At 32.9% G+C, this 16,189-nt stretch overlaps 1 protein-coding gene across 3 annotated transcripts in view; it reads left to right on the top strand.

The window, feature by feature from the left end:
• LOC144853794 (putative phospholipid-transporting ATPase IM) overlaps positions 1–16,189 on the top strand; it is a 33,124-nt gene that overhangs the window by 12,718 nt on the left and 4,217 nt on the right. For 2 of the 3 annotated variants that reach the window (XM_078711627.1, XM_078711628.1), the window contains exons 7-24: positions 236–394; positions 839–921; positions 1,094–1,341; positions 1,906–2,096; positions 2,214–2,376; positions 7,174–7,263; positions 7,607–7,621; positions 9,181–9,346; positions 10,801–10,880; positions 11,027–11,248; positions 11,638–11,735; positions 12,299–12,437; positions 13,112–13,423; positions 13,665–13,848; positions 14,329–14,552; positions 14,724–14,807; positions 15,011–15,152; positions 15,971–16,074. In XM_078711627.1, coding sequence (XP_078567753.1) covers positions 236–394; positions 839–921; positions 1,094–1,341; positions 1,906–2,096; positions 2,214–2,376; positions 7,174–7,263; positions 7,607–7,621; positions 9,181–9,346; positions 10,801–10,880; positions 11,027–11,248; positions 11,638–11,735; positions 12,299–12,437; positions 13,112–13,423; positions 13,665–13,848; positions 14,329–14,552; positions 14,724–14,807; positions 15,011–15,152; positions 15,971–16,074 — 2,704 coding nt within the window. The remainder of the gene's footprint in view (positions 1–235; positions 395–838; positions 922–1,093; positions 1,342–1,905; positions 2,097–2,213; positions 2,377–7,173; positions 7,264–7,606; positions 7,622–9,180; positions 9,347–10,800; positions 10,881–11,026; positions 11,249–11,637; positions 11,736–12,298; positions 12,438–13,111; positions 13,424–13,664; positions 13,849–14,328; positions 14,553–14,723; positions 14,808–15,010; positions 15,153–15,970; positions 16,075–16,189) is intronic. The other variant, XM_078711630.1, reaches the window with a different exon arrangement.

The following is a 16,189-nucleotide window of genomic DNA, read 5'->3' as shown; positions in this document are numbered from 1 at the left end:
GCATAGACTAATGAATTACTAATGACTACTACAGTACTAGCATTAATAGCAGAAAATTAATATTAATAATGAGGAGTAAATCTGCCATCTCAAAAATTGTTAAGCTAACAGCTTGTTTATGTTCATATTTAGTGGCGTTTTAATATTTAGCCCGCCCTTCAACTTTTAATGTGCCATTTTTTTATTTGCGTATAATATTATGTGATTAATTTGTTTGTTTTGTCTAACTTTTTAGAGATGGCAAGCGAGACCTAGTGGATACAAGGTGGCGCAATGTAAAGGTTGGAGATATAATTAAACTGAAAAATAATGACTTTGTAACAGCGGATATCTTGGTACTATCCAGTAGTGAGCCACATAGCGTAGTGTATGTGGAGACAGCTGAGCTTGATGGGTATGTTATGTATAAGCAAGTCACTTGGCCTTCAGTGTTCAATTGTGATTGCCAATTGGTCAATAATATTCCCCACTGGCTGCCTTTTAGAATTTTGTTTCCTCACTTATATTTAATATACATATATTAAATAAGATAAGAGAACAAAATATTACTATATTAAAAAATGTTCTTATATGTTTTAAGTTTTACATGTTTATGTTATAGTTTCAACTAAAAAAAATTACATATACAAAGAAACAAAACACTACAAACATTAATAATCGTCATACAATACTGCTTCCTAGGACACATCAACAAACAGAACATAACATAATATGAAAAGTTAGACACAAAGTGAATTTAAATCTACACATGACATGAATTCAAATTTTAATTAATTTCATATTACATTATTGTATATAGATTGAATCTATATGTTGATACATATTTAATATTTTCCAGTGAAACCAATTTAAAAGTCAAACAAGCTCTACCAGAAACTTTACCATTGGGAGAAGATTTAGACAAACTTGGAAACTTCAATGGTAAGTTGAAAATTCTACCATTAACTGGACATTCAAATTTACTTAAGCATGGTTTCCACTAGGACGTAATGTTTGAATTATGTGGCTATTGTACATAACTTACTTCAATCCCAAATCCTATTTTATATTCTTTCTCATTACAACTCTACTCGATATGTCTTTTTCTTGTTAGGTGAAGTAAAATGTGAGGCTCCAAATAATCGCCTCGATCGATATGAGGGAACATTAATCTGGGGAGAAGAGAAGTTTGCATTAAACAATGATCAGTTGTTGCTCCGAGGTTGTCGAATACGCAACACGCAGTGGTGTTACGGTATTGTCATCTTCGCCGGTAAAGACACAAAACTGATGCAAAATAGCGGCAAATCTAAATTTAAGAGAACCAGTCTTGATAAACTTATGAACAAACTGGTAATATCGGTAAGTTGATTAGAAATCTTTTATGACCAGTGGCACATATACGCAGCTACAACAAAACTTAATTATACTCCCTTTGAACCATTACATCACTGTAAATATTTTAAACATTACTCTCCCTCTATCTTTTTTGGTAGTAGAAAGCATTCATTTTCCATGGAAATAGACATGTAAGCATACCATCATAATTAGGTGAATAATAGAATTTGTAACCTACTAGGTACATCAGTACAATTAGTATGTGTGAGTATGAGGTATAAGTTTACACTCTGTAATTCAGCTGTATTAGATAGGCTTCATAGATGATCATCAAAAACGATTGACATTTTTCAAAATTGAGAGTTTGGAGAAATATTAACAGGGTTGTTTGATTTAAGTGCTAAAATGATTTGTTTTTATATTGAATTGGAATTTTGGTCTCCTTTCTTTATTTCTTTAACTGAACATCGTTAGGCTGATATTAATAATGATTTTTTGAATATTTGGGAATGAAAATAGGTAACACATTCTGGATTTGTGATTATACAACTCTCAGGTAATTTAATTATACTTTGTATTCTTTTGTAGATTTTTGTACTACTACTTGTGATATGCTTGATCTGTTCTATTTGCTGTTCCGTCTGGGAATACACATATGGAACCGATTTTCAGGTATATCTACCGTGGGATCAGAAGAATGGCGCCATTATAGCAACGTTTAACTTCTTCTCTTATATAATTGTACTCAACACGCTTGTACCAATCTCACTATATGTAACGTAAGTAGCCTAAAACAGAGCAAATTATCAATATCAGATATCAATATATTGACAGTGTATATTATTATATTTTGATTAACAAGAGTTTGAATTATTTTAAACGTTTGTATATTTTAGGGTTGAGTTGATCAGGCTTTTCCAAAGTTTTTGGATAAACTGGGATGTGAAGATGTATTATGATGAGAAGGACTGCACTGCTAAAGCCCGAACTACGACCTTGAATGAGGAACTTGGGCAAATCCAGTATGTGTTTTCAGACAAGACAGGAACCTTAACCCAGGTATTGTCATCACATAAATAAAATGATGTGTAGTAGTAAAATTAAAAGATAAGTTATGACAATTCATTGAAAATAATGAACCGTCTAGTGGTCTTCTACAAAAGGGGTATGTTGGTTTGACAGCATCTTGTGGGTAAATTGTAGCCATCAGGTAATAGGCCAATAAGTAACATATTCATTACACTATGTTTAGCAACTTTTTTGATGACGGACCAAAAAAAATGTATATTATGGAATATAAAGCTTGTTGACCTCAGACATCCTTCCATGGTAGTTTTCTTAGGCGTCATGTCCAAATGTTTTCAAACGTACAAACCGCGTCAAACGGTCACCGTTGATAGCTTGATCGTTTGCCGCGTGTAACGATCGTAAAAGAGCTAATTAAATTATGCATTTAGTATTGTACCGCCCACCGCCCACCGCCCATTGTTTAGCCGTTAGACGCGCGTTAGCGTTAAACGTCGTTGGTTTTATTATGCCTACGCACTGCTGCTGCCGCAGATCGTGTAAACAATGTCTAGGCCTAGCTGCCTTTCGCCTACTGTTTTATCGTCAACATTCAAGAACCGTAGAAAAGTTAATGTTATAAAACACAGAATGTTTTAATAAATATTATTATTACAATATAGATTGACTAATTGCTCGCACATTCTATAAAGTGTACTACGTACAGTAACAGTTTAGTTCAGTACAACAAAATGAATTACTTTTTCTTAAATACTGTCAACCTACGCGATGTTCACATTTATAGGCTAGGTCGACTCGAGTGTCTGCCAGCCCTATATGCAGGGATGATGATGTCACCAACTTTTTTTTGCTGAGTGCTACAGTAGCATGATATACCCAGTACCGTTTTGATCGTACGATTAATCGGGAAACCACCTCACGTCGGCATTTTTTTCTCTACGGCGCGTGAGGCTGTGTGTATATAACATTTTTAGGTTAATTAAATGCATTTAATGTAATATTTGTTATGATTGTGTTTAAAAGTCTACAAATATAATAATTAAAAATATTTTAACTGTGTTCATGCAATCCGAGTATGAATCCCTTATCCATAATTTTCGCTAAATGTCATATTCTTGGTCATACAGTTTTGTTCTGTTAACATATTATTTCGTCCTTCAAGTTTAATGCATTGCTAATTTACCACACAATATATTATAGAATGTCAAGTAGTACTGGTAAAAAATGTCAATAATTATTTTGAACGAAAAAAAAAAACAATTAAAAAATCGATTTTCGATATCGAATCGATATTTGTTACGATTTATTAAGAATATTGATGGAACTTGAGTACTCTATGTACAATCGTTAAAGTCATGCTTATGTTCGTTGTACAGTACCGTAGGCTACTACAGTATTCAAAGTTATTCTACATCGTTATTATTATTAAATTTGGGAGACAACCACGAGGCCGGCTCAACTGACGGGTTCTAACCACGTCGCAGCACTCAGAATTTCCGATCGGCACCATGTTTTTAATTGTCCACAATAAAAAAAAAATCAAAATAATAGTATTACATTTTTATGTGTAAATCGAAGAATTTATGGGGCGTTGGAAAACAATTACTCGCTTCCTGGACAATGAGCATGCAAGGACAATTGAGATTTAAGACAAAGCTTTTAATTTGAGTTGCTATCGTGCATAATAGAGGTACAGTACATTCAATATGCCAAATCGTGACTACTCAAGCCGAACGAAAAGCAAATACTTAATGTTTTTTATGTGGGCATAGGGAGATCATTATTATGCTAGTAAACAAATTAAAAAAATACATCGACGACAAACTCAGTAGCCTTCACAAAATAAATGGAAAATCAATATATTCCTTGTTTAATAAGTATAAATTAAATATTAATACAATTAGGCCTTTGTGCAACGAAAAAATGGCCAATGATTTATTTATTTCAACAAATAACGAAGGTGGTCCATCTGATTATGACGGGACATATATAGGCCTAACGTGTAACAATAAAAATTAAATTAAATAGAATTTATAAACAAAATAAAATTCACAAAAAATAGAATCAAACATTAAATGAATAAAATTAAATGACCAGTCATCTTTTTAACGACCTAAATAAGATTACCGACAGGCAGAATTTGGAGTAAAAACATGTGAGCGCTGTGAACAGGAGGAGAAAGAGGATATCGCGTGACCAACATCTAGGTACTTGTTTACCCTATAATTATCGGCCCGCAATCTATGAGCGCGCGAACACCGACGGCCGGCATTCGCTGCTGCTATTTTTAGAATTGAAGACCTTGTTTTTTTAACGATCGGCTACTGTAGACGTTCGCTAATGCATTTAGAAGTGATATTTGATAGTTCACCGGTGGCGTGGCACATCGTGTTGCTATTGTAGTCTGAACTTCCTATTGATATTTTCAGTCGACTATGTAAAAGAAAGCGACTAAAAACATTCCAGGTCCCTGTTTATTATTGATATTAAATTATTCATTCATTCATTGAGGTTACGAACTTATAAACATTTTAGAATGATGCTTGAGATCGGAACCCCCACAAACTGAAACGAATTGTTTGGGCCTTGTTTGTGATGACTCATCGTTAAACGCAGTATCAAACGACGTCACACGAAGCGATTCGCAACGACGTTAAACGATTCGTAAAAATCAGTCAAGCATGTTAGTGGGCGGAACTATTACAAGCTATGCATATTGTCCATTTTCCAAACGGTCTGACGATTTTAGAATGTTCATGCTAACGCTAAAACAAAAGAAAACGCGATTAACGCGCTTTGTCAGTTTGAAAACATTTGGACATGACGCCTTATGTGTTAGGTATTTGATTTTGTTTATCCTGACATCAAAATATATATGGGAATATATTTGACCCAAAATACTTGATTAATTGAGATAGAAGTATAAAATTTGGTATGGCAACTCGTATTGAAATTTCGCAACTTTTGTTGATCACTGTGTCTATTTATTCGTTCCTGTAAACGACATGTATTATAGTCCTGCGCCATACATACATTTGAAATTGCCAGTTACTTACTATGTGTATTCGAGAACCATCTAGTAAGTGATAATTTGATAAATATTTGGTTTACAAACTTTTTGTATAGACCATGACCATTTCCGTTGCAAGATGTTGAGTGCAAAATTCACACCAATCAGAGGTTGTACCGCATCGTGCATAGAGGACAAACTTTTTGTGTTTGCCTTTAATATATTTAGATATTTGTAATTTTTTATGTGCAAATGAATTTCCAACATATTTTATGATGGACCAACAAATAGTATCTTATGTTCACTGGTCAAATAAGGATGGCAAGTTTTTACAAATAAGTTGGTAAAATTGTTTAACTTTTGCAGTGACTAAATTGATTTGATAGATTTCTGCGACTGTATTATTTGTATTTAAGTCAAAATTGTCAAAATTTATTTTCTATGAAATTAGCATATGTTTCAGGCAATTTTAAGCATTAAAAAATTGCCATGAGTGCGCAGATTTTTGCATGCGCGTTAAGCGTTAATACGTACTCTCTTTGCCCGATTTCTGTTTCACAACCTTTCTTTAGTAATTTCATCATTTTATTCACTTTTCAACTTGAAACCATGTTATACGAGCATGTCAAAAGTGACAGGCATGCACGTGTAAGTTAACAAAATGGTGAAAATATGCTAAGATCGTCAGAATGCGAGGGAACCCCTATTTGCATTTCATTTTCTTAAAGTGTATGTACCATACGTTTATTATGAAAATAAGAGAAAATAAATTTATTACGTTGTCATAAATTGCATTTAAAATTTTTAAAAAATTATTTCGACAATCAAACAAACTATGACATTTTCTTGGACCGAAATAACAAACTTAACATTAATCTTATTTTAAAATGTTCATATATTAACGTTGGAAGGTCAAAGATCATTATCTTTCGTATGAGTTAAAAATATTGTAATTTTCATGACGTTATCATCAAAATTAAAAAAACATGGGTCACTTATTTTCAACTTTACAGTGAATTTCAATCTGTTATAGACTCGTCAGAATAAAACAATGATACTCATGATGAAAACGTTTTCACAAAGCTATTGGATTGTAGATATGAATTCATGTAAATATTTTGCCAATCATATGACCAGTTGAATAAAAAAAAGTTGGATTTTCATCTCTTACATCATAGTTCATCACATTTAAAAAAGCGTGCATCTATATTCTACGTATTCGAATCCCTTCAACATGTTAATATGTTTTTGCTCAGATTATTTTCTTCAGAAATTGCAATCTTCGTGTTTCATTTTGATGACGTCCTTATTATGTTAAAAATTGGAATAAAAGGTGGTCCCATAATTTTACCTATGCTATACTGTATGTAATATGTACAATTTAGTGTATACTGTATATATGCTTAGACACAAAATAGAGAACACTAACATTTTATTTTCTTCAGGTCATAATGGCATAATCTTTTTTTCTATGCACAATATTGTAACGTATGAACATGGTTTGTCGTGCGGATAACTAAACTCATCAATATTTCCGTATTGTTTGTTAAATTTTATTTCTTAGTGTATTAAATTATTTATATGCCTGATTTATAATGAAATCTAGACAAACTTATGTCTCTTCTGATATTTTTTGAGGTCAAAGGTCAAATTGTAAATGGCCTCAAATCTTAAAAGTTGCAAATTTCCGATATGAATTGCCATACCAAATTTCATGCTTCTAAAGACCATTTATTTATCAATTTGTAAAATAGATAAATATAAGATAACAATTTATATTTTTTGGAGTTATTGATACACAATTGTTCCATTTACTACAGAATATGATGACTTTCAACAAGTGTAGTATATCAGGCAAGAAGTTTGGTGAAATAAAAAACAAAGCTGGAGAAATAGTTACAGTTGATGAGGTTTGTACTGTAGTTTAAAATGTAATTTGATGATTTTAGATTCAAATAAAAATCTAGCGTGTATTATCAATAATGGTGAATGTGCAAACAAGAGCTGTTGGGTGGCAGGCCGCTCAGTTGCAATATGTTTGATATGATGATATAAAAATACCAAATTAATTTTCCACAGTAACAATTTGCAGTGACCCAAATACTTGGTGTCCAAACCCCCCCTTGACAGATCCTGGCTACGGCCCTGACATGTGTCTTGTCTTTCATTTATTTTTATTAATGTCTCTATTCTATATTATTGATTTTGTTTTCCTTTTTTATAATCATTGTGTTTCTATATTGATTTTCCAAGATGTGGAAATATAAGGTATGGCCAATTGTTGCGCAATGCTTTGTTAAATGCAGCATATGGAATACGTGTTTCTGTATGTTAATGTATTTTATAGGACAGTACTCAATTGATGTTTATGTTTTATGTTGTTTTTATGTTTTTCATATATTATTACGTCTTGCTAATTATGTATGTATATTTTGTTTTGTATTTTGCATTTAACATGGCTGGCAGATTTATGTGTCATACTTTATAAATGTATGAATGTTTTTTATTCAATTATGTGTTTTGTGTCAATATAAACAAACAAGTAATTATAAATAATCCAAAAAATATCCTTGATACAATTTGACACGTGACTTCATGGCTTTCCAATTTTGCTTTGAGAAATAAAAAAAAACACAAACATAAATGAAAATGTTTACACAAGTTGATATTATAAACTTTATTATATTATTTATGTTTTTAATCCATGTATAGTAGTTCATATAGAATGTTCTCAGTGGGTTTATAAATAAACCTTTATTAATGATTTTGATGATGTTAACTAATTGTTTCCTGGGATTTAGACAACTTGCCTGTTTGTCTGGCTATATTTCCTACATAGACTCGTAATGTAATTGTGTGTGTCTCGTAGGTGTGAAGTACCACATGACTGCATACACAATAAGTAATGACATCATATAAGAGAACACAGGGTATTATTTACTGTATCTTTGATGATACGAATTATGTCAATACACAAGTACATCAAAAGAGAACACAAGGTATTATCTTTGATGATACCCACAAAATGATGTAAACACAACAAGTAATGACATCCTATAATACAAGATGTTACCTAGATGATACCCACATAATGATGTCAATGCACAAAAAGTGATTACAGCACATAAGAGAACATAAGATAATCTAGATGAGACACATAAAATGATGTAAATTACATTATAAATTATTTCAAAGGATCCAGCAGCCTGGTAATTTTACTAATGTTTTTTCTAACTTTAGGGTTAATTTGAATAAAAGTAATAGAAAGTCTGTGTTGTATTGTGTTTTAATAACTGCAAATTAATTTAAAAGGAAATTTGTTAAAGATGAAATATACTGCCAGTATATTTCATTTTTACCAAATTTCGTTTTTTTGAGGTTATCTGCATATTTCAAGTCTATGCGACAATAGCTTGGTGGCAGCAGACATGCCATCCAGTCCCAAACTTCTCTGCTATTGATAATTATATTCTGAAGTCATCATCATCACAGAGAATATTGACCAGTGTGCATAGACTATTTATTTTCCTTTTTGTGTAATTCTCCATATTTTATCCAAGTAGTTTTGGGTCATACCCTAATCTCTTTGACTTTTCTCAAATTTAGACTAGAATGCTAAAATATAAAGAAAAATAAAGAATAAAGAAACTGAAGATGTCATGTGGCTTATCTTTTCTGAACTGTTTTATTTCTGTGATGTCTGTTATTTTATACTAAACGTGTCATGTTTTTGCAGTTATGTTTAAATATTCTGTGTTTACTGTTAATGTATCTCAAAATATCAGGTTGTGGTCCATATCTGATCCAATTTTGATTATTCTTTGTAGGATACTCCAAAAGTTGACTTCTCCAAAAACAAATGGTACGAAGAAAGCTTTGAATTTTATGATGAAACACTGAAAAATGGAGTGGACAATGGAGATCGGCAAACCTGGTTGTTCTTCAGACTGCTAGCACTTTGCCACACAGTGATGGCGGAACATGGTGATGACGGTAAGATTTACGTAGTACCCCCATCTCACTAGAAAGCGATTGTACTACGATGGCCAAACCGGCCCAGATCTTGCTTGATCAGCTGTAGAGTAGTGGTTATGGGACGAAGCGTCTGTGATCGGGATGGAACAGCATAATCCGCGTAAATTTTGGACATGTTCAAAATTTACATGGCGACATCGGGGCCAGTCCAGAATGCAGCTTTTACGGCTGCTGATCGGGTGTTGTCGTCGTACAATCTCCATTTATGGGGGTCCAACGGGACTCAATCACCTATAATGGGGTAGAACCGGGGCAGAAGCGCCTTCGACCGTAGGTCCTTTTTGGACAAACTAGCGGGCCGTTTCTACTGCGTCCATGGCTGTTTAGTTTCTACAGTCCCGCTACACGCGTAATAGAGAAAAGCCAAGAAGATAAAAGTTATCACAAACATGACCCAACTTAGCCAGAATTTATTTATTATTTTATTATTGACAGAGAAGAACCCTTTATAGTTGTGATACAAGGAGCCAGAATTAGCAGGACGTCTTAGTCCAGAGTACCACATGCATGTGGCACATTCCATCTTCTTTGGTATTCTTCAGCAATTGGACGCCAATCTTGGAAATTTCACCAACTCATTCTTGTATTCTTGTACTATGGCTTGACAAACTTCAGGAATTATGCTGCATATGGAGTACTTGTCTCCTGAAGCCAGGTGTCTGATGGTGATGGCCAGCTCCAAGCCTGGTTCTAGACATTTTCTGAAACGTGTGTTTGCCTTCTCAATTCTGGGCCCCATTCTCAAATAATTGAAGAATAATGTGGTATCTTCCATTCTGAGCTCTCTCATCAACATGTCACAATGGCCAAATTCATTTCGTCTTGGTGTAGACAACCATACATGGACCCAAAATATCTTGGGTCTTCTTCTCCTTATGTACTCCATTTCCATCTGGAATTGTTGTAGGATGGCCAGGCTGTACCATGTTGTGGACATCCATCTTTTCTAAATTTTGAATGAGCAGATCCTCTGGATCGCCAAGGTTTATATGAAAATGTGTACAATCGGCCCAGAAGCCCAGTACTAGCAGGGCCAATTGTCAATAACAGGGCTTGGCCATAACTCTGTCTTCTCCATCGTATTTGGATCTGCACTCTGGAAATGCATTACTATTGCTATACGTGCGTGCATAACACAATCGCTGTAGCACGGCTGTAGCTCAGTACCCATGTAGTAGAGTGTCTAAAAATAAAAATTGAAGCTGATTTACAGATCGGGATAGATCGCCATGGTCTCCCCTGATCAGCTTCTAGTGAGATGGGGGTATTACTCATGTGAAAACAATTTAATTTAAAAATTGTATGAGAAGGTACGATATCTGCCCGTACCATCTTGGTACAAGATGGCAAGATGGAGCATTAAACCATTTGTTGTCTGTCCATGACACTCTCATTTTATTTTTAACTTTCAGGAAGCCTAACATACCAAGCACAGTCCCCTGATGAAGCAGCATTAGTTGGTGCTGCAAGAAATTTTGGTTTCACCTTCAAAGTTAGTTTTTAGTTTTTAAAACTTTTTTTAAATTTCATTTATTTACTATATAACTATTGAATCATCTTCTGGTATTGTAATGTGCAAACCTTGTTGTAGGAATTGCATTGTTTCTAGTGTTTAAATTCCAATTTTTTTGTTTTTAGTCACGTACGCCAACAACTATCACGATTGATGTTCAAGGAAGAGAAGATACATACGAACTTCTTCAAATCTTGGATTTCAATAACGTACGTAAACGAATGTCGGTTATTGTGAGACAAAATAATCGCATCAAGTTATTCTGCAAAGGTGCAGATAACGTTGTCTTTGAGAGACTGGGTGAAGCGAGCGTCTTTCTGCAAGATGTTACGCAAGAACATTTAAATGTAAGTGTAATAAGATAATATTATTATTGTTATAATTCTGTTGCACTGCATTTCATACTGAATTGTACTGCTGAATTACGATAAGTTGTTATGGTAATTGTAACTATGAGTTGCGACATTGAATAACAGTGATGCATTTTACGGTGAATAGCAACAATGAGTTTGATAAGAATTACTGCTAAGTTGAACTGAACTCAAGTTGCGGTATGCTGTTTTGAGTTGCGGTTTGCTGTTTTGTGTTGCGGTTTTCGGTTTTGAGTTGCGGTTTGCTGTTTTGTGTTGCGGTTTACTGTTTTATGTTGTTGTGTTTGATCAATTTGAGATTGATGTATCCGTGTAATTGTTGTTATTGGTTCATTTTTGTATTTATTTTTTATTTGTCTTAACAGGACTTTGCAAATGAAGGACTTAGGACTTTGGTTTTAGCAATGCGGGATATAAAAGATGAAGAATACAATGAGTGGAACATGAGATACCATGAAGCTTCGTATGATTTTTTAATGCATTCTCCATTGTTAATTTTTTTTTTTTTCTGAACAAAAATTTGTTTATGTTTGTAAACTGTACTTCTGAAAAAGAAAATGGCATTATATATACAAACTCATCATATACACTTAGACTGAAGAGGCTACCCAGTATAAAGAATAAATAATAAATAAATATATATAATTTTCAACATTTATTCCAATTCAACATCGTAATTGTATGTAAAAAATTAATTTTTCAATAATGTTTGAATAAATGTAACATAATTTAGCTTGTATTGCGAGTGCGCTTCAATACATTATTATTAATAAATGAACTACAATATGTATCATATTATAAATGCACAACAGACATTATTGTGCTTTGGATTGTAGTATATGTTGAAAGTTCCATACTTCACTTTATGGCTGAGAAATAAAGAGGGTAATTGCCACATGTGAATGTCAATGGCTTGACAACAAAATCTTTCTAGTATATTAAGCCATCGACATTGGTACATTGTTTTAAATCATGAAAAATTGGAAATTACTATTTTCATGAATATTGATTTGTATTGTGTTGTAGAACGGCACAGAAGGACAGAGAAGAAAAGGTGTGTGCGCTCCAAGAGGAGATTGAGAAGGACATGTTGTTGCTGGGTGCAACAGCAATTGAAGATAAACTTCAAGATGGTGTTCCACAAACTATTGAGAATCTTATCAAGGTACTAATATTGGTACAGCCTCACATATTTGGGGACACTTTCTTAGCAATAATACAAATACAATAATGCATTTTTATGCAAAACTATTAGTATAGTCAAATTTAGTTTTTATTTTATTTTATTTTATTTCACATTTATCCAACAGTGATATCGCCAATTACAGGAATTTGAATTCAATGGCATGCAGTAGCGTTTATTTCACAAATTTATATTCTTCAAAACAATAACTGTTGTAGTAGCAGTGTATATAGGAGGCTTACCTGGTTTCTTATCAATCACAGTATGCCTGGATTACAATCCTTGCTCTTTTGCAAAACCAGAATTTTTCTTGGCCAAAACAGTGCCTGCACACCTAATAAATAAGCTTTATAGTAGTGTGCTTGTTTTAGATATTGAAAATATTTGAATAGAGGACAATTTTTCAATTTATAAGCTTAGTACAATTAAACATTTTTGCTTGTTTGCTTTCAGCTTGCAGATATCGCGGTTTGTGAATTAATATACTGAAAGATTTGCGCATACGTACAATTGAGAAATAGTGCTGTTCCGTCGTAGGGTGTTTAAAGAGTCACTATCCAATTAAAATTTAGTATCACTGGCCAGTTTAGATATTATTCTGTGTCTTGTTAATTTATATATATATATAACATCAACTATATGTTGTTTTTTTATAGGGTAATATCAAAGTGTGGGTGTTGACAGGCGACAAACAAGAAACAGCTATCAATATTGGATACTCGTGTCGTCTGCTAACAGACCAGTTCAATGAGGTGTTTGTTATCAACCAAACAGAGGAGGAAGATGTCAAACAAATTGTCTATGACACTCTTGATAAGATTTGTGATACCATGGGGATAAAGAACAAGATGAGAAGTGATGAGGATGATATTGTTGATGAGGATGATGACGAAGAAGATGACAAGAAGAATTTGGAACAGCTGGCTAGTATCTATAGTTTTGCGATTGTGATCACTGGAGCCAGCTTAGTAAGTTATTAATAATACACTTAAAACCATCTCAGGTTGTACTTCTTAAACTGGTTCAGTTCAATCAAAAACAAAATGTTATGTTAGCCAGTCATTTTGTAAAAGCCTATTCCCCTGAGTGATTACAGTCGCTTTTCATAGTTTAAAGTAATATATTTCTCGTCAACTGTAGTTACTGCTTGTGCTATAAGGGTGAAATAGCAGCAATTTGTAAATTTGTTTTTTGCCTTGCCATCTACAGGTACATGCACTGCAAGCAGATATTGAACAGATTTTCCTTGAGGCCGCTTGTTTCTGCAAAACCATAATATGTTGCCGTGTCACTCCCTTGCAAAAGGCACAGGTCGTTAACCTTGTGAAGAAATACAAGAAAGCAGTGACACTTGCAATAGGAGATGGCGCCAATGATGTCAGTATGATAAAAGGTAACTAGAGACACCATGTTCAATAGAACATGAACCCAGTCAGCCATTTTGTGCAATCATAACTGAAATGTAATAATATGGTATTATGTTATGTCAATATCTTATTAATTTTCTCCTTTGAAATGATCCATTTATCCTTATTTCTTAAAATTTTGATTGAACCACTTAAAGCACTATAGTCTCTCATGGACGTGTAGGTCCATGGTCTGTCTATGATTTTATGTACCTATTCGTAAAGAAAAATATCCCCTTCCTGACCTTTGATAGAATCTAGCTGTAGTAGTCTTAAGACTTTACTACATCTTATTGCTTGGTTTATGTCTAAGTAAGACATAATTCCAAACCATAACCCAATTTACCAATGGTAAATCTAAATATCTAATATTAAAAGTTATATACATATATATTATATAATATTTTAAAATATAAATTTAATTTAAATTTTAATTAAAATTAAATGTACATATTGTTTGTTTTTAGCTGCACACATTGGTGTTGGAATTAGCGGTCAAGAGGGAATGCAAGCTGTATTGGCAAGTGATTTTTCATTTGGTCAGTTTCGGTTCCTTGAACGGTTGTTGCTCGTTCACGGACGATGGTCGTATGTGCGTATGAGCAAGTTCTTGTCTTATTTTTTCTACAAGAATTTTGCATTTACACTCAGTCATTTTTGGTTTGCCTTCTATTGTGGCTTTTCTGCTATGGTAAGTAAAGGATTTGTTTATAAGATATGTATTGTTTGTATGAAATATAATTTTGCTATGTTACCCAACCTAATAATATTCTGTATATTTGTTTATGTCAGCTAGATTATTTGTTTGATTTCCACTCAAAACAACTCGTAGTAAAATAATGTTGTTGGTTCTTCTTTCTAGGCTGTATATGATCAATGGTTTATTACTTTGTACAATATTGTATTCACATCTCTTCCTGTCATAGCTCTTGGGATCTTTGATCAGGTAAGTTTAATATGGACTAAACATATACTATTTCGTATTTTCGTACTATTACAGTATTTTAATGTCATGTTTGTAATTGTCACAATTTTGCCATCCATACAGGATATGTATCAATAAACCTATGTGTCGGCTACATTATTTGTAGCACTCAATATTAACGATTTAAAAGCACTACTTAAACTATTTCTAAATGTTTTTTACAGGATGTTAATGAGGATATGTGTATCAGATTTCCAGCCTTGTATAAACCGGGACAGAAAAATGAATACTTTAACTATTGGGTGTTCACTAAAAGTGTCGTAGCAGGAACGGTCACATCACTTACACTCTTCTTTGTTTGTTATGGTATGTCATCTTGTTGATTTTTAATTTTTACAAGATTTACAATTCAGAGCGAATTGACCTTACAATGAGGAGAAACTAAATTTTTGTTTCCTAAATTTTTACTTCAGGTAATAGCATAGTATTGCCATTAATAATAGATAACAGTAACTGTCTATATACAAATGTTTTTAAGCATTTATTTATTATTTATTTCCACTTATTTATTTTGAGAGGGTAACCCTTCCAGCTGAACTTGCAGGCCAGCTGATATCCAAATATAAACATCTATTATTTATACTTAACTAATTTAAACGGTTTACAATGTAAAATACAATATAAAAAAATACATTTAACAAATTTTATTTATTTATTTATTTCATAATCTCATTCAACAGCGGGAAACCCGCCCCTTACAGAATTGAATAATATATATATCTTAAGACCTATACAATACAAAGTTATACAATCTTACTAATTTTATTACAAAAACAATTATAACGGTCAAAAAAGAGATCAATAGAATTATCTTTAACAACACAATTATTAAAAAGAAGACAAATATGTGAGATAAATCCATTCTTGGTAACATTGACACGACAATACGGCACATAAATTTACGATAGAATTATGCACAAATAATGAAGAAAGAAGATATGAAATAATATAAAATTACCAACAAATTGTAAAGAAAGAATGAAGTTAACACAGAGAAACAGTTTTCACTGCTCAGTTCTCTAGCACCTTGAAGTTCCAAATTGAGAGTTTGTCTGGTACAACATTTTGGTATACACAACTTTACAATTATTCTAACATACTATTATGTATTATCTTGTTTTTAGGAACCTTTTTAGATGTGGTGAATCCAGACGGTACACCAGCAGGTTCACAGACTACATTTGGATGTGTTCTAGCTACCATGTTGGTTTTGGTTGTAAACTTCAAGGTAAAAAAGTATTTATAACAAAATATTTATGCTTGCATAATAATTGTTGGCGTCCAGCGCGGATAACCTGAACTTGTCACGGTAACAAGTTCAAATTTAGTTACTTATCTTTTTT

This window comes from Antedon bifida, chromosome 10, assembly GCF_963402885.1.
Source record: "Antedon bifida chromosome 10, ecAntBifi1.1, whole genome shotgun sequence".
Lineage (NCBI taxonomy): Eukaryota > Metazoa > Echinodermata > Crinoidea > Comatulida > Antedonidae > Antedon > Antedon bifida.
This window is presented reverse-complemented; position numbering and strand designations above follow the sequence as displayed.